Source organism: Macaca thibetana, chromosome 11, assembly GCF_024542745.1.
Source record: "Macaca thibetana thibetana isolate TM-01 chromosome 11, ASM2454274v1, whole genome shotgun sequence".
NCBI lineage: Eukaryota > Metazoa > Chordata > Mammalia > Primates > Cercopithecidae > Macaca > Macaca thibetana.
The window spans coordinates 47,093,697-47,116,952 of NC_065588.1; the positions used below are offsets into that span (position 1 = coordinate 47,093,697).

General features: G+C 43.2%; 1 protein-coding gene across 5 annotated transcripts in view; it reads left to right on the forward strand.

Annotated features, from left to right (window-relative positions):
• Positions 1–23,256, forward strand: part of DIP2B (disco interacting protein 2 homolog B) — a 255,922-nt gene that overhangs the window by 217,506 nt on the left and 15,160 nt on the right. For all 5 annotated transcript variants that reach the window (XM_050748648.1, XM_050748650.1, XM_050748649.1 and 2 more), the window contains 9 exons: positions 5,519–5,720; positions 9,696–9,805; positions 9,947–10,027; positions 12,265–12,388; positions 14,148–14,269; positions 16,038–16,149; positions 18,962–19,071; positions 19,805–19,935; positions 22,897–23,065. In XM_050748648.1, the coding sequence (XP_050604605.1) occupies positions 5,519–5,720; positions 9,696–9,805; positions 9,947–10,027; positions 12,265–12,388; positions 14,148–14,269; positions 16,038–16,149; positions 18,962–19,071; positions 19,805–19,935; positions 22,897–23,065 (1,161 nt within the window). The remainder of the gene's footprint in view (positions 1–5,518; positions 5,721–9,695; positions 9,806–9,946; positions 10,028–12,264; positions 12,389–14,147; positions 14,270–16,037; positions 16,150–18,961; positions 19,072–19,804; positions 19,936–22,896; positions 23,066–23,256) is intronic.

A 23,256-nucleotide genomic window follows, 5' to 3' on the forward strand; every position in this document is an offset into this window, starting at 1 on the left:
GACGGTGTGAGGGATCCAAGAAAATACAGCTATTAGCTTTACTCTGAAGGAGCTTTCCTGTGGGGCTAGAGATGCTAGGTGAGATAAACCATGAGGGAAGGAGAATGCTTTGGGCTCAGTCTAAGCAATATGTCTGTGGTGGGGAGCAGGCTAGATTGATGACAAGAGCCTAGTCTTCGCTTGGAATCATAGACTTGGAATCCCAGCTCCATTTCTTACCAGGTATGTGCCCTTGGGCAAGTCATTTAACCTCACTGAGTTTGTTTCCTAACCTGCAAAGTGGGATAAAATTATCTGTTTTATAGAGCTATTTGGAAGGATTAAATGAGGTAATTAATTGAAGTATATAGTACCTGCACTCAGTAAATAATGATGGTGATTGTTATTATCCATCCCTACCAAAATTTTTTAAAAAATTATCCAGGCGGTGGCTCACACCTGTCATCCCAGCACTTTGGGAGGCTGAGTTGGGTGGATCATGAGTTCAGGAGATCGAGACCATCCTGGCTAACACGGTGAAACCCACTCTCTACTAAAAAATAAAAAAAAAAAAAAAAAAAATTAGCTGGGCATGGTGGCAAGCGCCTGTAGTCCCAGCTACTGGAAAGGCTGAGGCAGGAGAATGGCATGAACCCGGGAAGCGGAGCTTGCAGTGAGCCGAGATCACACCACTGCACTCCAGCCTGGGCGACAGAGCGAGACTCTGTCTCAAAAAAAAAAAGAAAAAAAAAAAATTATCCAGGTGTAGTTGTGTACACCTGTGATCCCAGCTACTTGAAAGGCTGAGGTGGGAGGATCACTTGAGCCCAGTAGGTCAGCACTGCAGTGAGCTATGATCATGCCACTACAGTTTAGCCTGGGTGACAGAGGAAGACCCTGGCTCAAAATAACATAATAATAGGAATAATAATGATAGTAATAATGAGCCAGGTGCTGTGACAGGCACCAGTAGCCCCAGCTACTCAGAAAGCTGAGGTGGGAGGATCGCTTGAGCCCAGGAGGTGGAGGCTGTAGTGCACTATGGTTGCACCTGTGAATAGCTACTATACTTCAACCTGTGCAACACAGCAGAAACCCATGTCTCGAAAAATAAAAAATTATAAGAATAGTCTCCAATTAGAGAGGGCTGCTTCCTCTCAATTAATATTCCCTTTCATTCTCTGTCCCTTCACTCTTCTTTATTTTTCTACTTAGCACTTAACATCTTGTATGTTTATGGTATTGTTTTCTATATCCAGTATAATATAAGGCAAGATGAAGAATTTTTTGTCTCTCTTGTTCAGGGCTCAATCCCCAGAGCCCAATAGCCATGCTAGTAGACGTCGTAGTAGGCTCAGTAAATATTTGTTGGCTAAGTGGACGGTCCAAAGAAAGTGTGGCCTGTCCTTGCTATACTTAGGTATCAGTGGAAGTGTTCCCGAGGTCTGTAACTTCTCTACTTGGGGAACTTGAATTTATTAACTGTTAGTTAATAGCAATGTTGTAGAAACAATGCAAGCATGAGATGGTGGTATTGCTAGATTACCTTTTTTTTTTTTTTTTGAGCCAGAGTTTCTCTCTCGTTGCCCAGGGTAGAGTGCAATGGCACGGTCTTGACTCACTGCAACCTCCGCCTCCTGGGTTCAAGCGATTCTCCTGTCTCAGCCTCCTGAGTAGCTGGAATTACAGGCACCCACCACCATGCCCAGCTAATTTTTTTGTATTTTTAGTAGAGATGGGTTTTCACCATGTTGGCCAGGCTGGTCTCAAACTCCTGACCTCAGGTGATCCACCCACCTCAAGCCTCCCAAGGTGCTGGGATTACAGGCGTGAGCCACCTCACCTGGCTGCTAGATGACTTTTAATATTTCTTTCTATCTCAGCGTCTGCAATTCTGAATTATCAGCTGATATGGCATAGGCTCTTTGTAGTAGAAAATCAGAAAAGAAAATATACTGAAGATAGACTAGTCAGGAAAGACTATGAAGAAGGTACAATGGGGCAGATCTCTGAAAGATGGCTAAGGGGCAGATGTGCAAAGAGAATATTTTTCATACCAATCATATTTTCAGACAGAAACCTTATTTTGTTCAGAATGAACTTTGGGGCATATAATGGTAGAACCTTTGGTGAATTACACGTTTTCTTCTATTATAGAAAAGTGAGTATACCTGACATTTCCCAAGATATTTGTTACTTTTCCCTGGAAAGCAACTATAGGAATTAACTACAGTGCCAATTTACTAATCCAAACTCTTGTGAAAGTCATTTGGGTTCCGATTTGGGCATGAGATAACAGGCCATTCTTTTCGCAGTCTTTGTAACTTATCAGCTTGGAGCATTTGAGTCCATAGTAGAACAGTAAATGACACCATGTATTCTAATAGATTAAAGGCCAGAGGTGGTTGAATTCCAGGTCTGTGTATAATATAAACTAAATACCTAACTCAGCACCTTCTAAGGAAAGGCAGTTAGTAGATGACTTATCACATGTGTTTTTAATGAGGAATTCAGGCTACATGTAGCACATTTGCTAACTTTCCGTGTATTCTAAAAAAACAGAAACTTAGGAACTCTGCCAGACTATCCATTTCCCAGTCATCTGTGTTGGTTGGTAGGATAGTCTGAGGATTGTGATTTTCAAGTTTATTCTTTTGCCCTTTTAAATTGTTTTTTGTTTGTTTGTTTGTTTTGGTTTGGTGTGTTTTGTTTTTGAGATGGAGTTTCACTCTTGTCTCCAGGCTGGAGTACAGTGGCATGATCTCGGCTCACTGCAACCTCCGCCTCCCAGGTTCAAGCAATTCTCCTGCCTTAGCCTCCCAAGTAGCTGGGATTACAGGCACCCGCCGCCACACCTAGCTAATTTTTGTATTTTTAGTAGAGACGGGGTTTCGCCACGCTGGCCAGGGTGGTCTCAAACTCCTGACCCCAGGAGATCCACCCACCTCGGCCTCCCAAAGTGCTGGTATTACAGGTGTGAGTCACTGTGCCTGGCCCCTTAAATTGTTTTAATAAAAGGCCTTGGCCACACATGGTGGCTCACGCTTCTAGTCCCAACAATTTGGGAAGCTGAAGCTGAGGGTCACTTGAGTTCGAGACCAGCCTGGGACAATAGAGTGAGACCCTGTCTCTGCAAAGAATAAACAAATGAATAAATAAATTAGCTGGATGCACTGCTTGTGGTCCCAGTTACTTGAGAGGTTGGGGCAGGAGGATCACTTGAGCCCAGCAATTTGAGGTTACAGTGAGCTATGGTCATACCATTGCACTCCAGCCTGGATGACAGAGCAAGACCCTGTCATTCATACATACATACATACATACATGCATAACTGTGAGTCCACTCTACTTCTAAGATTGTATCTCTTGTTCAGTAAGACCTATGGGTAATATGGTAGAAACCTCCTAACTAGTATTAACAGTTGGTCAGTTTTAGCCAGGCAGGATGGCTCACGTCTGTAATCCCAGCACTTTGGGAGGCCGGGGCGGGCGGATCACTTGAGGTCAGGAGTTCAAGACCAGCCTGGCCAATGTGTTAAAACCTTGTCTCTACTAAAAATACAAAAATTAGCCCGATGTGGTGGCAAATGTCTGTAATCCCAGATACTGGAGAGGCTGAGACAGGAAAATTGTTTGAACCCAGGAGGTGGAGGTTGTGGTGACCTGAGATTGTGCCACTGCACTTCAGCCTGGGAGAGAGAACAAGATTCCATCTCAAAAAAAAAAAAAAAAAAAAAAAAAAAAAAAAAAAAAAGGCTGGGCACAGTGGCTCATGCCTGTAATCCCAGCACTTTGGGAGACCAAGGCAGGTGGATCACGAAGTCAGGAGTTCGAGACCAGCCTGGCCAACATAGTGAAATCCCGTCTCTAATAAAAATGCAAAAAATTAGCCGGGCGGGGTGGCAGGCGCCTGTAATCCCAGCTACTCTGGAGGCTGAGGCAGGAGAATTGCTTAACCCGGGAGGCGGAGGTTGCAGTGAGCCAAGATCGCGCCATTGCACTCCAGCGTGGCAACAATGCAAGACTCTGACTCAAAAAAAAAAAAAAAAGTTGATGGGTTTCATAATAATGAGAAATTCTTCAAGTATTAAATTTTAATAGAAAATATCTACATGTGTATTCCTTGGATGTAGAGAAGTGTGATTACGAATATACCAACTTGAGGTCCAGGTCCACTTACGTCCATAAACTATATCAAAATGCATTGTCTTCAGTTTCTCATTTTTCTTTTTAATTTTTTTTTTTAAATTAAAATATAGAGATGGGGTTTTGCCATGTTGCCCAGGCTGATCTCAAACTCCTGAACTCAAACTATCTTCTCACCTTGGCCTCCCAAAGTGCCGAGATGACAGGTATGAGCCACCATAGCCAGCCTGGTTTTATTTTCTGTAAAGTTAGCACCAGAATGTGGGTATTTGAAAAATGATTGAGTGGATGTCTTCACTTTAGGATTAACTTGCCTGACCTATGATCAGTGGTTTTTCAGGAGCTCCCTTTTAGTGTATCTTTCCAAAGCATAGCTCCTTCTGTGTTTTTGCATTTGTATTTTGTCAGTTAACATAATATTTAATTACATTGTGTGAAAACAAGAACAGCTGTCAAACAGTGTAGAAACACAGCTGACTTTAAGCAAACATGCAGTTACATGGCTGCGAGCACAGGTACGCTCGGGGTAGCTTGTGGCCTCCAATGCTCGGTGTGCTGTGGGCCTCACCCCAGATGGTTTTCAGAGGAGGTGCATGGTGACATGGTGAATCACTTAAGTGGGGGCTCCTTTAGAGAGTGCTGTTGTGTTCATAATAAAAATGCCTTACCTCTGTTTAATTAGGCGTTGTTGGCTGATAGCTAAAAGATTAAAGGAACCAAAACAAATTTATAGGTTTTTGACATTATCACTTAAGAGAGAACATATTGGCTGGGCATGGTGGCTTATGACAGTAATCTCAGCACTTTGGGAGGCCAAGGTGGGAGCATCACTTGAGACCAGGAGTTCAAGACCAGCCTAGGCAGCACAGTGAGACCCCATCTCTCCAAAAACCTTAAAATTAAAAAAAAAAAAAAAAAAGAAGAAGAAAAGAAAAAAATGTATTTTAAATTAGCCAGGTGCAGTGGTGCATCTCTGTAGTCCCAGCTGCTTGGGAGGCTGAGGCAGGAGGATCACTTGAGCTTAGGAGTTTGGGGCTGTCATGGCTTATGCCATTGCATTCCACCCTAGCTGACAGAGTGAGACCCTGTCTCTAAAAAGAATAAAAACTTAAAAAGAGAACATACTGAGAGTTACAAGTCAGTATCCACCTTTGTCCATTTAGATTGTATCTTACCTCTCTTCTTGTAATCTCTGCCACAGCTGAAAGATGTGTATTATCTTAATGATTATATTTAAATCTCTAGATATATGGAATCTTAATGATCTACCAGATTCTAGATCTAGAATGGGTAGAGCAAGAAAAATGGTAGAGTAAAATAACGGATTATACCAGGAATATGTCAAATGTAATAGAAGTGATCTCATTGAGTATTTTTGTTTGTATTTTTCTAGGCGATCGATAGCATTCATCAAGTGGGGGTTTATTGTCTTGCTCTGGTGCCGGCCAATACATTGCCAAAAACTCCACTAGGAGGAATTCATATATCTCAGACGAAACAACTCTTTCTGGAGGGATCGCTGCATCCTTGCAATATCCTCATGTGCCCACATACATGTGTGACAAACTTGCCAAAGCCCCGGCAAAAACAACCAGGTAATATGCTGGCTTCCAAGACCTGGCACTGAAATTCCAACTTCAAGAAGCTGGGTTCTCTCAGTGTGATTCTTTCTCTAGAATTAGTTTACAAAGACTTTGGGAGGCCAAGGTGGGAGGATCGCATGAGTCCAGGAGTTCGAAAACAACCTGGGCAACATGGTAAAATCCGGTCTCTACAAAAAAAAAAAAAAAAAAAAAAAGCAAAAAATTAGCCAGGCCTGGTGGTGCACACCTGTAGTCTCAGCTACTTCAGAGTCTGACAGAGGATGGCTTGAGCCTAGGAGGTTGCAGTAAACCGAGATTGCGCCATTGCACTCCAATCTGGGCGACAGAACCAGACCCTGTCTCAACAAAAAAGAAGGAGAGGAAAGGGAAGATGGAAAAGGTGTTAAGGCAGCCCGGAGGCCAAGATATCCTTGAGATGCCTTTGGAGCTATTGTAGAAAGAAAGAATGTGTTTGTTAGGACTAGTCTTGGCTGCAAGTTGCAGAAAAACATAATAGCAGCTCAGGCAAGAAACAAGCTTATATTTTTGTCAGGTAAAAAAAGTTCAGAGCTAGGTAGTCCAAAGGCTAGGATAGTCACTCCTCGATCATGTTCTTCTAGCTTCCCATCTTTTTGCTCTGGTGTTTTGTCAGTCAACTCTTGCCATAGATACGCTACAGAACAAATAACCCTAAAACTCAGTGCCTTGAAGTAGCAAGCATTTACTGTTTACTCATGAGATGTAGATCTGGTTGGCTTGGCTGGAATCCACTGGACTTGACTTGGCTCCAGGCTTAGGTTAGGTTCAGAGCTGTTCCATGTGTCTCCTCATCACGGGACCAGCAGCTACCTGGGCCGTATGTTTTTTAAGGCAGATGGCAGAAGCAAGAAATCAAGCCAAGCCACACGAGCATATTTAAAGCTTCTGTTTGTGTCACATGTCCTAACATTTCATTGTCCTAAACAAGAAGTATACTTCTCCCATCCAGACATAACTAGGACAGGAAAGAAAGGAAGATTGTGAGAAAATAAAATAATCTGCCACAGCCATCGTTAGCAACTGCCCCAGGGCTCATTAGGCTCCTCAACCTCTACATCCCAGCCAGCAGATAGGAGGAAAAGATAAAGAAAGGATACTCTTCCCTTTAACATATTTTCTAGAAATTGCACATGTTACTTCCTCTAACGTATTATCCTCCCACACTAAAGAATATAGTCTTTATTCCAGCTGTGTGTCCAGCTAAAAACTGGGGGTTCTGTTATTAAGGAAGAAGAATAGAATAGATACTGGAATTGATAACTAGCAGTTTTTGGCATAAGATGTTTACAGAATTTTATGAGAAAATCAGAAGGCATATTTACCAGGACAGCAGTGTCTGCAATTCGCTTCCTGGAGTTACTGCTTTCAGTATCTTTCATTCTCTGTGACCCATAGACCCATAGACTCACAAAATGCACACAGAATAACATCAAGGAACTGCTGCTGAGTTTGTTTTATTGTTTTAAACTACTGCAAAATTCACTTTTTAAAATGTCATGCCTTTATTAATTTTATAATGTGAATCCTGGATTGCACAGTTTACAGAAATACACTCTGAGTCCCTGCCTGTATTAAAAGGCTATCTCCAACATGATATATCTATAATTTGTCATGAAGTTTCTTAGGGAGTAATATTGCGTATTTACTTAAAATTGTAGTAGAGACTTTGTAGACTAAAACTGTTCACCAATTGGAATACTTTATCTTTTTTGAGTTTTTTGTTTTATTTTTAAATTTTTTAAACTTTCCATTTTGAAATAATTTCACACACAAAAGTTGCCACATGGTGCAAAGATTTTCCTTACATCCTTTACCCAGCTTCCCCAAATATTTACCCTTTGAAAATTGATTATATGATTTAAGTGATTTTTCTTTCATTTGTTTCAGTATATTCAGGATCAGCAGATTTTGATAGAATAAAAGGTTTTTTTTTTTTTTTTTGAGATGGAGTCTCGCTCTGTCGCCCAGGCTGGAGTGCAGTGGCGCCATCTTGGCTCACTGCAACTTCTGCCTCCTGGGTTCATGCCATTCTCCTGCCTTAGCCTCCCGAGTAGCTGGGACTATAGGTGCCCGCCACCACGCCTGGCTAATTTTTTTTTTTGTATTTTTAGTAGAGACAGGGTTTCACTGTGTTAGCCAGGATGGTCTCGATCTCCTGACCTCGTGATCCGCCCACCTTGGCCTCCCAAAGTGCTGGGATTATAGGCATGAGCCACCGCGCCCGGTCAAATAAAACGTTTTAAATATTAATCCAGTATAGCATCAGCCTTATTTAAAACCTAGCTGGCAATAAGCTTTTTTTTTTTTTTTTTTTTTTTTTTTTTTTTGAGACGGAGTCTCGCTCTGTCTCCCAGGCTGGAGTGCAGTGGCCGGATCTCAGCTCACTGCAAGCTCCGCCTCCCGGGTTCCCGCCATTCTCCTGCCTCAGCCTCCCGAGTAGCTGGGACTACAGGCGCCCGCCACCTCACCCGGCTAGTTTTTTGTATTTTTTTAGTAGAGACGGGGTTTCACCGTGTTAGCCAGGATGGTCTCGATCTCCCGACCTCGTGATCCGCCCGTCTCGGCCTCCCAAAGTGCTGGGATTACAGGCTTGAGCCACCGCGCCCGGCCGCAATAAGCTTTTTTAAATCATCTTTTTGCCATCTTCTTAGTTCCATAAGGCGGTGACCATGAAGAGAGGGGGACAGTGCCTAGCACTTTTTTCTAGAGAGGGAGTGGGCTCCCCTGTTTATTTTGAAGTGTCGAACCTATGGAAAAGTTAGAAGAATAGTATGGTGAGGAGCACCCATGTAACCTACCCTAGATTTACCAATTGCTGCCTTTTTTTTTTTTTTTTTTTTTGAGATAGAGTTCGCTCTGTTGCCTAGGCTGGAGTGCAGTGGCGTGATCCGGCTCACTGCAACCTCTGCCATCCAGGATCCAACCACCTGAGTACCTGGGATTACAGGTGTGAGCTACCACATCCAGCTAATTTTTGTATTTTTAGTAGAGATGGGGTTTTGCCATGTTGGCCAGGATAGTCTCAAATTCCTGGCCTCACATTGTCTGCCGTCTCTGCCTCCCAAATTGGTAGGATTACAGGAGCAAGCCACCATGCCTGGCATTGCTGACATTTTTTCCCCTGAGTTTTTTTTGTTTTTGTTTTTGCTTTTTTTGAGACAGGGTCTTAACACTGTTGCCCAGGCTGGAGTACAGTGGCACAATCTCAGCTCACTGCGGCTTTGAACTCTGGCACAAACGATCCTCCCACCTCAGCCTCCCGAGTAGCCTGGACTTAAGATGTCTGCCTCCATACCAGGCTAATCTTTTTGTATTTGTAGAGACAGGGTTTTGCCATGTTGCCCAGGCTGGTCTCAAACTCCTGGGCTCAAGTGGTCTGTCCGCCTGAGCCTCCCAAAGTGCTGTGATTACAGGTGTAAGCCACCATTCCCGGCTATTATTCACTTTTAATTGAACAAATTTAATATTCTAGATAAACTCCCTCAGGCCTCGTAGATGACAAATTTCTTTCCAAGCCAGATATTCTTTATTGTTAAGCCCTCTTTTAGGGTTCTATTATGATTGGAGAAGATTAAAATATTAGTAGGAGCTTGTGCAACCAACTGTCACCTCCTCAGTGTGAAAACTTTCTGTATACCCCAAACTATAATAGCTGCCTGCTTCCCTCCACCCCAGTCCCTATCCCTCCTGTGTTCCTCCTGTTTGTTTGTTTGTTTCCAGTACTTTGCACTATTTGTGTTTATTTATTTGTGTATGTATTTCTTGGTTACCCTTCTCCAGAGTGCAGGCTCCTTGCCCTATTTGCTCCTGGGTTCCCAGTGCCTAGAAGAATGTTCAGTCAGTATTGTTGGATGAATATTTGAACCAGTTTTGGTCAGTCTGGAAATGCTCTGGATACTTAGTTGGAATTGCCATCTCCAGTGAGTTGGGTTTTGCATTTATTTACAGGTGTAGGCCCTGCTTCCGTGATGGTTGGGAATCTGGTTGCTGGAAAACGTATAGCACAAGCTGCTGGAAGGGATCTGGGACAAATAGAAGAAAATGATTTGGTGAGGAAGGTAAGTGTTCCTGAAATGTTGCCTTCTTACTGAAATCAAGTCAAGGACAGAACTTGTACTGCAGGTAGCAGCTGAGGGATACATTATGTGACTTGTTATAAGTTGCTGACCCTGAGTCCTTTTTCTGGTTTATGACTTCAGCACCAGTTTCTGGCAGAGATCCTACAGTGGCGAGCCCAGGCGACTCCTGACCATGTACTCTTCATGCTGTTAAATGCCAAGGTATTAAAAATTCAATGGTATATCTAATCAGCTGACGACTATAGGACTATCTTAAGCACTCTTGATCGCTTTCTTTCATCAGAAAATTTGTGTTGCCATCTCTGAAGAAGGAGTTAATGGCTTTCTCCTTGCTTTGACATATGAGGGTAAACTGTGCAATCACTTTAGGATTGGAATGAGACCTCCTGGAGTGCTATGTAATACTTTCTTTTCTTATGGTACAAGCACGTCTTCTTTATTCAATTATGATAGGAGAAATGGAGCCAACAATGCAATTACATAGATACACAGATGTTCAAAATGTGTTATGTCATACAGTTTTTTTACCCAGTTGGACTTTTAATTCTTTGATTTCTGCCAGGAAGAAAATGACCTCAGACCAGCATTTTAAAAACCTAAGTTATTTCTGGTACATAATTAAATGATTTATTGCTAACAGATAAAAAGCAAATTGAAATTTACTTAAAGAGCACATTTAACTACTGGTTTCTGACAGATGGTTCGTTATAATATTGTATTTTAGGACTGGGCACGGTGGCTCACACCTGTAATCACAAAGCTTTGGGAGGCCGAGGCGGGTGGATCACATGAGGTCAGGAGTTCGAGACCAGCCTGACCAATATGTGAAACCCCGTCTCTACCAAAAATATAAAAATCAGCTGGGCCTGGTGGTGGGCGCCTGTAATCCCAGCTACTCGGGAGGCTGAGGCAGAAGAATCGCCCGAACCCGGGAGGCAGAGGTTGCAGTGAGCCGAGATTGTGCCACTGCACTCCAGCCCAGGTGACAGAGCAAGACCCTGTCTCAAAAATAAAAAGAGAAAAAGTATATATATATTTATATATTATATATAATATATAATATATATCATGATATATAAATATATATAAAAAGAAAAAATACACATATATTTTTTGAGATGGAGTCTTGCTCTGTCGCCTGGGCTGGAGTGCAGTGGCATGATCTCGGCTCACTGCAGCCTCCGCCTCCCCGGTTGAAGCGATTCTTCTGCCTCAGCCTCCCGAGTAGCTGGGATTACAGGCGCCCACCACCAGGCCCAGCTGATTTTTATATTTTTGATACAGACGGGGTTTCACATGTTGGTCAGTCTGGTCTCGAACTCCTGACCTCAGGATCCACCTTCCTCGGCCTCCCAAAGTGCTAGGATTATAGGTGTGAGCCACCACGCCCGGCCTATATATTGTATTTTAAAATTATGCATTCTGTGGGAGTCAGCTGAGTTTTTGTGTTGGTGGCTGAGTCACAGGCTCAAAGTCTGTGACCATGTGGATAGCAGTGTTTCTCCTCAGCAGGGGGAAGACTGGAAGTGCCTATTGGAGCTCTTAGGGGACTTATCCAAAGTATACCCATCTCCCCCATTCCCCTGGAATCTGATTTTTATTTTTATTTTTTTTGAGGAATGTATACAATAGTAGAACTTAATGAGAAGAATATACTGTGCATCTTATTGAAAAATCATTAAAAATCTTAAGAACCATTACTTTTATGACAGAAAATTTGGGAAGTTTCTTGCTCTACCTGTACATGAAGTGAGCTTCTTTTCAAGCCCATGGATTCATTAAGGTTCTCATATTTCTTTTAAAAATGTCAGCCAGGCATGGTGGCTCATGCCTATAATCCCAGCTTCTTGGAAGGATGAGGCAGGAGGATGTCTTGAACCTGGAGTTGGAGGCTGCAAGCTGCAGTAAGCTGTGATTACATAACTGCACTGCAGCTTGGGCAACAGCAAGACCATGTCAGAACAAAAAAAAGAAAAAAAAAGGATCCCATACATGTCTGTCTATCTGTTTGTTTGTTTGTTTGTTTTTGGAGACAGAATCTCGCTTTGTCGCCCAGGCATTGGCTCAAGTGATCCTCCCACTTCTGCCTCTTGAGTAGCTGGGACTACAGGCACGTGCCACCACCATACCTGACTGATTTTTTTTGTATTTTCAGTGGAGAGGAGATCTTGCTATGTTGCCAAGGCTTGTCTTGAACTCCTGGGCTCAAGCAGTGCCCCCACCTCATCCTCCCAAAGTGCTAGGGTTACAGGTGTGAGCCACCCTGTCCAGCTCCACACGTCTTTATTTTAGGGGAATTTTCACTAGAATTGATAATTTGCTAAGGATAATCTACAAAGGCACAAGCCTTTTTCAGGTATGGTGTTGAACTGGCTGTGCTTATTATAGTTTATTTGCTTTCTGAGCTTTGACCCGCTTATCCTTTCTGTTGTTTAAAGGGAACCGCTGTATGCACAGCCAGCTGCCTTCAGCTTCATAAACGAGCAGAGAGGATTGCGGCCGTTCTTGGTGATAAGGGACATCTAAATGCAGGAGATAATGTGGTGTTGCTCTATCCACCTGGTAAGTATTGGATTGGTAGACTAGACTTTAAGCTCCAATACTAGACTGACTACAAATTATAAGAGGATAGGCACTCAGGGCCGCTCTCTGTGACTTGCAGGCAGTGTACTTCCCAACACTTAGAAGACCATGCACACAGGCCGAAGTGGGAACCAAGCCTCACCCCCCACGTTGTGCAGTACAGTGGCTCTCCTGGGACCATGTCTGTTTTTGCACCCTTATGTTTCTATTAGTGCCTGGCACATAAAAGTCACTCAATAAATAATGAATGAATGAAGTCTTCAGCTGCTTGGCTTTTGGAAACTCTCAAAACAGATGCTTTGTTTCTGTGAATGTTCAGGAATGGGGCAATTTCACCCAGTCCCCAAAGAAATGTTGTGCGTGAATTCTGTGAACATTTTTCATATTATGATTGATGTTACTCAGGAGGAATAACTGCAGAAACCGGGAATGGTTAACTAGGAAAATAAAAGAATGGAGATAGGAGAGGTGAGCAAGCCCTGAGCTTTTAAAAAATATTTAGAAGGCTGCTCTATAAAGAGCAATCAGACTTCTTAGATGTTGTTGAAGGGATGTGAGTTTTCATATTATGATTTAGTCTTCTTTTGTTATTGCTACTTTCATGTTCTGATTTAATTCAACAACCTTGTCTTCATAGTAAGAGGGGTTCAGAATTATTTGGCATAAAGATTCAAAATTCTGGGTGAAATATTTGAGTCTTCCCTTCGTTATTTCTGTCACCTAATCCACTCATACATCCAGCTTTTTTTGGCCTATTATCCCCCCACACTTCATATTGTTCTGTGATTTTTTTGTTTATTTTATTTTTGAGACGGAGTCTCGCTCTGCCACTCAGGCTGGAGTGCAGTGGCGTGATCCCAGCCCACTGCAACCTCTGCCTCCCTGGTTCCAGTGATTCTCCTGCCTCAACCTCCTGGGTAGCTGGGATTACAGGCACCCGCCACCATGCCCAGCTAATTTTTGTATTTTTAGTAGAGATGGGGTTTCAGCATGTTGGCCAGGCTCGTCTCAAACTCCTGACCTCAGGTGATCCACCTGCCCCAACCTTCCAAAGTGCTGGGATTATAGGTGTGCGCCACAAGGCCTGGCTCATTCTGTGATTCTTATGCGCTGCCTTATTTACCGAGATACTGAGATTTCATAGAAGATCACGTGATAGAGCAATCCCCGCTATTGTATGCCCAAGAGATGGCCTTGCACCTGTCAGTTGGCGAGAGGCCACGGGGAAGGACCTGAGCTCTTCCTAAGGAGGCCTCTGCCCAAAGTTGTCCTCAGACTGAGTCATACTTTGCTCCCTAAAACTCACACCCCTTCAACAACATCTAAGAAGTCTGATTGTTCTTTTTAGAGCAGCCTTCTAAATATTTTTAAAAAGCTCAGGGCTTCTTTACCTCTCCTTTCTCCATTCTTTTATTTTCCTAATTAACCATTCCTGGTTTCTCCAGTTACTTCTCCTGAGTAATATAAAGTAATAATATCAATATACCTTCTTCACAAATATTTCAGGAGTTTACTTCTGATTTCCTTCCTTTTTTGTTAATTGTTTTCTCTATATTTTCTAAAGTTTTATATGCTTCCTTCTTTCACTTTCAATATCTTCTGCTAGAGTCTCTGTTAAATTATGGTCTACAGAACCTGTCTTGCACATGATTTAACCGTTTTGGAAAATTTGCCTTTTAGTTTCTCAGTGCTCTTAGGCAGTTCAGTGCCTCTCCTGACAGGGTCTTTTGTCTTGCAGGCATTGAGTTAATCGCTGCCTTCTATGGCTGCCTGTATGCGGGCTGTATACCTGTGACGGTCAGACCTCCACATGCTCAGAACCTCACGGCCACGCTGCCCACTGTCCGAATGATTGTTGATGTAAGTACCAGCTGTATCTTGCCTTGTCCTCATCTCCTAAAATCCAGATTCAGACAGCTAAGGATCCTTACTAATTTTCCAATTTTGTTAAGTCAGGAATTCAAATTTGTCTCCTGGAAACTACCTCCTTTTTGTTAGTCAAGCCAAAACAACCATCATTATTCAGCGAAGGAACTGGGGGAAAGTGGTTATTGGTGAGATGCAGAATTGTATGCAGTTATCATGAACATTAAGGAGGTGAAGCAGCTGTTAGTATTTCTCCAACAAAAACACAAAAAGTAGCCAGGCATTGTGGCACATGCCTGTAGTCGCAGCTACTCAGGAGGCTGAGGCAGGAGGATCCCTTGAGTCTGGGAGGTGGAGGTTAGACGTGAGCTGAGATTACACCACCGCACTCCAGCCTGAGCAGACCCTGTCTCAAAAAAAAAAAAAAAAAAAAAAAAAGTTTCCCCCTCCCCTTCTGTCTAAAATGTGATGTCTGATATTTTTCCTGCTAAATTATCTGGGTGATTTTAAATGCCAAACTGAATTAACCGTGGTGTCAGGTCACTTCTATTTTAGTTACTTTTGTGAATTTACTTGGTTTAGCATTAAAAGGTGTCCAGACCTTACTCTGGAGATGATAGAAGTCTTTATAGGATATGAGAGTTAAAGAAAATAAGGTAAGTGTGTATTGCATCAGATCCTAGTGTTTACAGCAAGGGGGGAAGCCTTGGCCAGTGCTGATAGATTACAAAATTCCAGTTCATGTAGCATTTGCTTCTCTGAGAACTGCTGCTCTGTCAGCAAAAAAGGAGCCCACGGTATAAAAGCCATGATCACCATAGATGATTTTATTACAAAGTGTAATTCAGCAAAATGCCCTTGTTATATTCTACAAAGTGGGCCAGAAAAGCAGGGAGGGGAGTTGCTGTTGATGCAGTTCGTGGGCAGAGTAGGTCACTTTGCATTTCTGTGTATAGCTGGGCAAGAGAACCTAGTTTCTGTGAGAGCTTATATCAGCATCGGGGTTCCTTAGGTTCAGCGTATGGTCTAGGTGTAGTAAGTCTCGTTATTCACTAGAGACTGGGGCAGTTTCCTTCAAACATGGTTATCTGATTCTTCTCATTCCCTGAGCACTACAAAATCCACATTTTTTTTTTTTTTTTTTTTGAGACGGAGTCTCGCTCTGTCACCCAAGCTGGAGTGCAGTGGCAGGATCTCAGCTCACTGCAAGCTCCACCTCCCGGGTTCACGCCATTCTCCTGCCTCAGCCTCCTGAGTAGCTGGGACTACAGGCGTCCGCCACCTCGCCCGGCTAGTTTTTTGTATTTTTTTAGTAGAGACGGGGTTTCACCATGTTAGCCAGGATGGTCTCGATTTCCTGACCTTGTGATCCGCCCGTCTCGGCCTCCCAAAGTGCTGGGATTACAGGCTTGAGCCACCACGCCCGGCCCAAAATCCACATCTTTATTTAATTGTGGTCTTAATGAAATCATGGGATTGTGGGATCCATACTGAGATTATAATTATGAAATATTTTGAGAATCACTGTTATAAACAATACAGTGTATTGTGAACAGGTCCATCATCCTGAGAGAGTTAAATGTCACACGTTTCCAGAAGGAAACATGCAAGGGAGTAAACTGACCTCATCTGTCCCACATGTGTTCTTTAAAACTGTCCTGTCCAGTGTAGTACATGAGTGGCTTTTAGCAGCAGCCGGGGCCTGTGGTGCCGTGTTGGGGCTGAACCTCCTGATGCTTATTGTTGTCCATTTGTTTTCTAGGTCAGCAAAGCAGCCTGTATTCTCACTGGTCAGACCCTAATGCGGCTACTGAGGTCCCGAGAGGCAGCAGCAGCAGTGGATGTGAAAACCTGGCCAACCATCATTGACACAGGTGAAAGGGAGACTTCTCCTGAGGGTGGAGGGAATGAGAGCTCACAATACCTGAGATCTCGTCTCTTCTCATGCCAGACTTGTTTACCCTGCCTTTATGTCTTCTGCCTGCTAAGACAGAGGCAAAACCTAGCATCAGTAAGCTTGTGCAGGACTAAACACTGACAGCAGATGCAAAGGGCGAGATCACAGTCTGCTAAGAGCTCTCCAAACAAAAGTGTTTTGCTGATACTCTTGGCATCATCAAAAGGTGGTTAGGTTTTTATGCTACATGTAACTATGTATATGTAGGGCCAAGTAAAATATTGAGACAATCTGATCCTTTTGTTCGAGATGTGATATTGTTGAAATAATACTGGACTGGGAGTCAGGTGATTTGGGTTCTGGCTCAAGCTTCATTACCTACTGCCTGTGTAATCTTGACTGAAATTACCCTTTCCTAAGCTACTGCCTACCCCTGCCTGACCTGTATATTTATTGAGAAGATAAAATGCAGTGTAATATGAAAATACTATACTTTGAAAGCCATAAAGTGCAAAATTTTTAGATAGTATTCATATTAAAGAAGGGGGTAAGATAAGGGAATAGCTGAAAAAGCTGTGGTATAGGAAGAATGTGGGTTTTGGAGTCAGGCAGGTAAGGTTTAAGTCCTGTATATCTGCTATTCTCTGAGTATCCTTACTAACCTGTCTATAAAGTGGGAGTTGTAAAGATTAAATGATGTAATGCAGAGCTCCTAGCATGTAATCATAATGATAACATCTAACCTTCATTGAGCCGTTATGTCAGTCATTTAATGTGTTATATGCTTTTATCCTTACCCTATAAGTTGTTATTTTTATCCTCATTTTGCAGATTAGAAAACTGAGGGAAGTTAAATAAGCAGCAGAACTGAAATTCAAATCCAGCCAGTTTGGCTCCATTCCCAGCCTCTTAACCATTAATGTCCTCCCTACCCTTTTTTTTTAAAAAAAAAACTGGATTCAAATGCAGGAATGACATGTATTTGTGGTTATTGTGTACCAGATGCCGAACTGGGTTTTTAAAATATTTATTACTGAAGGATAGAAGCACAGGTGTATATATATGTATCACAAATGGATTGTGTTGGTGTTAATGATGCTGGTAGATCTATGGTTAATGGGCTGAATCACAACAGGAAGGTTTCTTTAGGCACTTGAGTGGTCATATGAGTGACCCTTCCCTGCATAAAGGGAGGTCAAAGGTGATAGTCTTTCATTTGACCAGAAATGGGTGCCCCATGATTTGGTGATTTAAAACTCAGTTAGACGTCCTTCTTGATCCAGAAAGCCAAAGGAGCCATTGAAGGAGGTATGGCTGGAGCCAAAGGACATCTTTGACATCCCTAGTTTTAGCATACTTATAAAGCACATGGGGGGAAGTAGAGAAGGTATCATAAATGAGTGAAAGCAGCGAATTACTAGTTCTTGGCTACCATTCTCTTTTGGAGACAGAGCCCTCACTCTGTCACCCAGGCTGGAATGCAGGGCCGCGATCTCGGCTCACTGCAACCTCCACCTCCCAGGTTCAAGGGATTCTCCTGCCTCAGCCTCCCGAATAGCTGGGATTACAGGTATGAACCACCATGCCTGGCTAATTTTTGTATTTTTAGTAGAAACAGGGGTCGCCATGTTGGCCAGGCTGGTCTCGAACCCCAGTCCTCAAAGTGATCCACCTGCCTCGGCCTCCCAAAGTGCTAGGATTACAAGTGTGAGCCGCTGTGCCTAGCCACCATTTTTTTTTTTTTTTTTTTTTTTAAAGAGACATGATCTTGATATGTTGCCCAGGTTGGTCTCAAACTCCTGGGTTCACACAGTCCTCCTGCCTCAGCCTCCCAAGTAGCTGGGACTATAGGCCTGAGTCACTGCACCCAGATAGATTACTATTCTTAAAATTCTGCCAGCTTAACCAGGCGCCATGGCTCATGCTTGTAATGCCAGCACTTTGGGAGGCTGAGGCAGGAGGATCACTTGAGCTCAGGAGTTGGAGACTAGCCTGGGCAATATAGTGAGACCTCACCGCTAGAAAAAAAAAAATTTTTTTTAATTTAGCTAGGCATGGTGGCATAGACCTGTAGTCCCAGCTATTCAGGAGGCTGAGGTGGGAGGATCATTTGAGCCCAGCAGATGGAGGTTGTAGTGACCCGAGATCAAGCTACTATATTCCCACCTGGGCAATAGAGCAAGACTCTGTCTTTAGAAAAAAAAAATCTGCTAAGTTAACTTAGAGAAATACTTCCCAACTTTTAAATCCATACACGATTAATATAACACATACTAAAGTGTAAATAATGAACTTTAACTTGAAACCAGCATAACAGCTAATGCTTTTTAAGCATTTCTTCAGTAGGTTGCTTTAAAAGTGCTTTATGTGAATTAACTTCCCAACAGTTCTATGAGGGTAGGTATTATTTTAGAGATTCGTTTTAGAGAAGAAGAGAACAGCCACAAAGAGGTGAAATAACTCCAGGGTCACGTAGCTGATGCTAGAGCTGGCATTTGAACAGCAGTCTGCTTCCTACTGTGTTCTGTTTCCCCTTACTAAGCTGCTAGCAGATACATTTACCTGATGTAGATTTGCTTGCCTGGGTTGTCCAGTGTTGTCCTCAACCCCAGCCTACCTCTAAGAATGACATATGTGAGCTACTTGGTTAAATAGGAGAAGCCTAAGCTTTAGCGAATCCCCAAAGCTAAATTTGGCCATAGCAAAGCCACAGAAAACCAGTTGAAGAGCAATGATTTTCATGTTCCCGCATGTTGGATTGACATCAGGTTTTTTTCTTTTCATGGCAGATGATTTACCCAGGAAAAGGTTACCTCAGCTGTATAAACCACCCACTCCTGAGATGTTGGCATATCTTGATTTTAGTGTCTCCACAACTGGCATGCTTACAGGAGTGAAGGTAAGCTGCATGCTGGAAAAATGCCACGTCTGCCAAAAAATAGAGATGACCACTGCCCCAGAAACTTTAGACGCAGAGGCTAAGTGGTTGTACCAGAGACCGGTAGGCAGAGTGAGGATCAAGGGTCGCTGCTCTATTTAAATAAAGGCATTGGCTCCTCTGGAATGAGTTATCGCAAGGAATTTGTATTAAGTGTCTGAACCTAGCATTGAAGCTGAAAGATAAGAGTTTGTTAAAATATGTATGAAATCTGATATTTAGATATCATAAAATTCAGTATTAGATTGGGTGCAGTGGCTCACGCCTATTACCCCAGCTCCTTCGGAGGCCAAGGCAGGCAGATCACCTGAAGTCTGGAGTTCGAGACCAGCCTGAACAACATGGAAAACCCCTTCTCTACTAAAAACAGAAAATTAGCCGGGCGTGGTGGTGCATGTCTGTAATCCCAGCTACTTGGGAGGCTGAGGTTGCGGTGAGCTGAGATCGTGCCATTGCACCACAACCTGGACAACAGGAGCGAAACTCCGTCTTAAAAAAAAAAAAAAAATTATTATTAACTAATGAACAGAAATATGTTCCCTTAATGGAGACTTAGGTTAGGCTTTGAAGCACTAAAAATTATACATTGTTTTGAGGAGTTTAGGGAATTGAAACTCCTCAAAGCTGTCGTCAGAGCTGTTTTGCTGCCTGTGGGATGACAGTTCCAGCCTGTTCCATTTTCCATACTTTGCAGATGTCCCACTCTGCAGTGAACGCTCTGTGTCGAGCCATCAAGCTCCAGTGTGAGTTGTACTCTTCTCGGCAGATCGCCATCTGCCTTGACCCTTACTGTGGACTTGGCTTCGCGCTCTGGTGTCTCTGCAGGTAGGGATGGAAAAGCCAAGGAGACAGAATGTGTGGGGGTGTACTTTATGGCCATGACCATCTCATCCTTTCCTTTGCTCCCTTAATTTGGTAAAGTTTCAGTAAAATGCTAGTGTTTTCAGAATTTATGGATCTACTGTGTCTGTGAAGTTTGTTTAAAAACAGTTTTGTCTGTATTCCCTTTGTTATTTTCTGTTAATTTTATTCTTCATACAAAATGGCAGTGATCCTGTTACTTGCTCTCTTCTCCACCATGTAATCCTTGCTTTAGAAGCAAAGCCAAGTAGAATGATGATTCTCGGGTGAAATATGTCATGCTTTGACAGCCAGCATGTACCCCCTAGGCTTGGCAGGAAGGAGCACAGTGGGATGGGATGACAGCATGTGGATGGAAAGTAGCACGTTTGCCCTGGCCAAGTTGCTCCTTGCGGAATACAGATCCCAGCTCCTCTCACCACTCCCCCAGAGAACCTCATCTCAGACCTGCATTTTCATCTCCTTGGTGTACATCATGAATGCTTCATAGATGCCTGCAGCTCAACGTTCTCCTCCTGTTCTCTCTTTGTTAGGGTAGGATCATCCATGTAGGGGCCCACACTAGAAACATGGGTCTTATCTTCAGATTCTATATCTTCATGTCTTGTGTCTAATCAAATGTTTGTCCTTTGGCTTGGTTGTTCTACACCTATATGTACATAAGAATCACCTGGGGGTCTTTCAACAAAAATTAATGGGACTCCCCAAGACTTATTAATCTTCATCTCCAGAGGTGGTGACCACACCACCAGTATTTTGAAATACAGGATTCCTGAGCTTCTAGTGATTCTGATCTGTAAACAGGTTTAGGCATAAAATCACTGCCATTTTGTATGAGCCAAGAGTTTAAGCTTTGTGGCTATAGAAGACACATGATAGGAACCCTGTTCCTTCTTTTTTTTTATTCTAAAAAAAAAAAAAACTATTGTGTTGATAGTTCTTCCTGTTGATGGACTGAATATGGATATCAGGATCCATATTTCCTTTCTTTCCTTTTTCCTTTTCTTTCTTTCTTTTTTTTTCTGTTTTTTGTTTTGTTTTGTTTTGTTTTGTTTTTTCTTTTTTTTTTTTTGAGACAGAGTCTCGCTCTGTCGCCCAGGCTGGAGTGCAGTGGCCAGATCTCAGCTCACTGCAAGCTCCGCCTCCCGGGTTTACGCCATTCTCCTGCCTCAGCCTCCCGAGTAGCTGGGACTATAGACGCCCGCCACTGCGCCCGGCTAGTTTTTTTTTGTATTTTTTAGTAGAGACGGGGTTTCACCGTGTTAGCCAGGATGGTCTCGATCTCCTGACCTCGTGATCCGCCCGTCTCGGCCTCCCAAAGTGCCGGGATTACAGGCTTGAGCCACCGCGCCCGGCCTGTTTTATTTTTTTTTGAGTCAGTGTCTTGCTCTGTTGCCCAGGCTGGAGTGCAGTGGTGCAATCTCAGCTCACTGCAACCTCCACCTCCCAAGCTCAAGCGATCCTTCCACCTCAGCCTCCTGAGTAGCTGGGAGTACAGGTGCACACCACCACACCCAGCTAATTTTTTAGTAGAGACAGCATTTTGCCATGTTGCCCAGGCTGGTCTCAAACTCCTGGACTCGGGCAGTCCACCTACCTTGACCTCCCAAAGTAGTGGGATTACAGGTGTGAGCCACCACGCCCAGCCCCATTCCTTCTTTTTTATCCTGGGCTACACTGTTGGGTTCAAGCCTGTATCACCTCTCACCTGAACTATTGCAGCCTCTCCTGTCTCTCAACTTTCAGTGGCTCGTATCACCAATCCCTACTCCATATGTCCATATTGTCAGTGTTGCCCCAACTTAAAGTTGCAATGACTGCCTGCTGGGTGAAGTATAAACTCCTTCATATGATGGTTAAGCCCTGTCACAGTTTGGCCTTAGCCCTTCGGGCCTTACTCCTCCGTGCACCCTGTGTGCTAGGATTTCAGTTGAATACTCTCTCTCTCATTTTTTTTTTTTAGGAGACAGGGTCTCAATCTGTCACCCAGTCTGAAGTGCAGTGGCACAGTCACAGCTCACTGCAGCCTCTCGTGCTCAAGTGATCCTCCCACCTCAGCCTCCCAAGTAGCTGGGACTATAGGTGTGTGCCACCACGCCTGGCTAATTGTTAAAAAAGCTTTTTTGTAGAGGCATGAGTTTTGCTTTATTACCCAGGCTGGTCTTCAACTTCTGGGCTCCAGCAATCCTCCCATCATGGCCTCCCAGAGTACTGGGATTACAGGCATAAGCCACCGTGCCCGGCCACTTGAATACTAATAATATTTCTGATGGCTTCAAACATGCTGTACTTATCAGCCTTTGTATATGTTGTTCCTCTGCCTAGAACACCCTCACTACTGTCCCCACTTCTTCTGGCCACTGTCAAATTCATATTCATTCTTCAAGCTCCAGCTCAAGTGTCACCAGCTCAGTGAAGCACTACCACTCCCCCACCCTGCCTTATCGAGCTTGAATGAATTGCTGTTTATTCTGTGATCTCAATGTTCTTGATTTACATCTCATATTCAGAGCATCAATAAAATGGCTATTAACATCTTTAAAAGAAACCATAGGAGTAAAATCCAGTCCACACATAAGGTTTCTGAAGAAAAAGAGGAAAAAATGCTACTCCATCGGGGTTTTAAAGATTAGTTATTAGGAATTACCTTTCCAGAATATTTAGTATCATCTTGACCATATTAACTAGCTTGAGGGCAGCTGTAAGAATGTTATGTAGACTAAAGCAACCTACCACAGTCTGCTTTACTTCATAGTCTCTCCTCTTGCGAGTTGTATAGGAACAAGACTGATTCTTAGAGCTTTACACCTCATGTCCCTACACTGTCCTTTACACTCGGTAAATATCTGTGGAATTGGTGGGGTTCTGAAGTATCAGGTGTCGAGGATGAACTGATGATTCCAGCTGTTGTCTATTTCACTGCAGTGTCTATTCAGGCCACCAGTCTGTCTTAATTCCTCCTATGGAGTTAGAGAACAACCTTTTCCTCTGGCTCGCCACGGTCAACCAGTACAAAATAAGGGACACTTTCTGCTCCTATTCAGTGATGGAGCTCTGCACCAAAGGACTTGGCAACCAAGTGGAAGTGCTAAAGGTAAGAAGCAGCTCCAGCAGGTGGGCAGTCCCAAAAGGTTTTGAAGAAATGAGCCAGGACATAACAGAGTTAGAGCAGGGCCTAATAGACATGTTTGCTTGCCTTTTTCAAGTCACTCAGTTTAAAAAGGGTGTATTGCAAACCTTGGCAAGTTTATCTCTTCCACCTTCCTAATTTAGTGCACTCTTTCA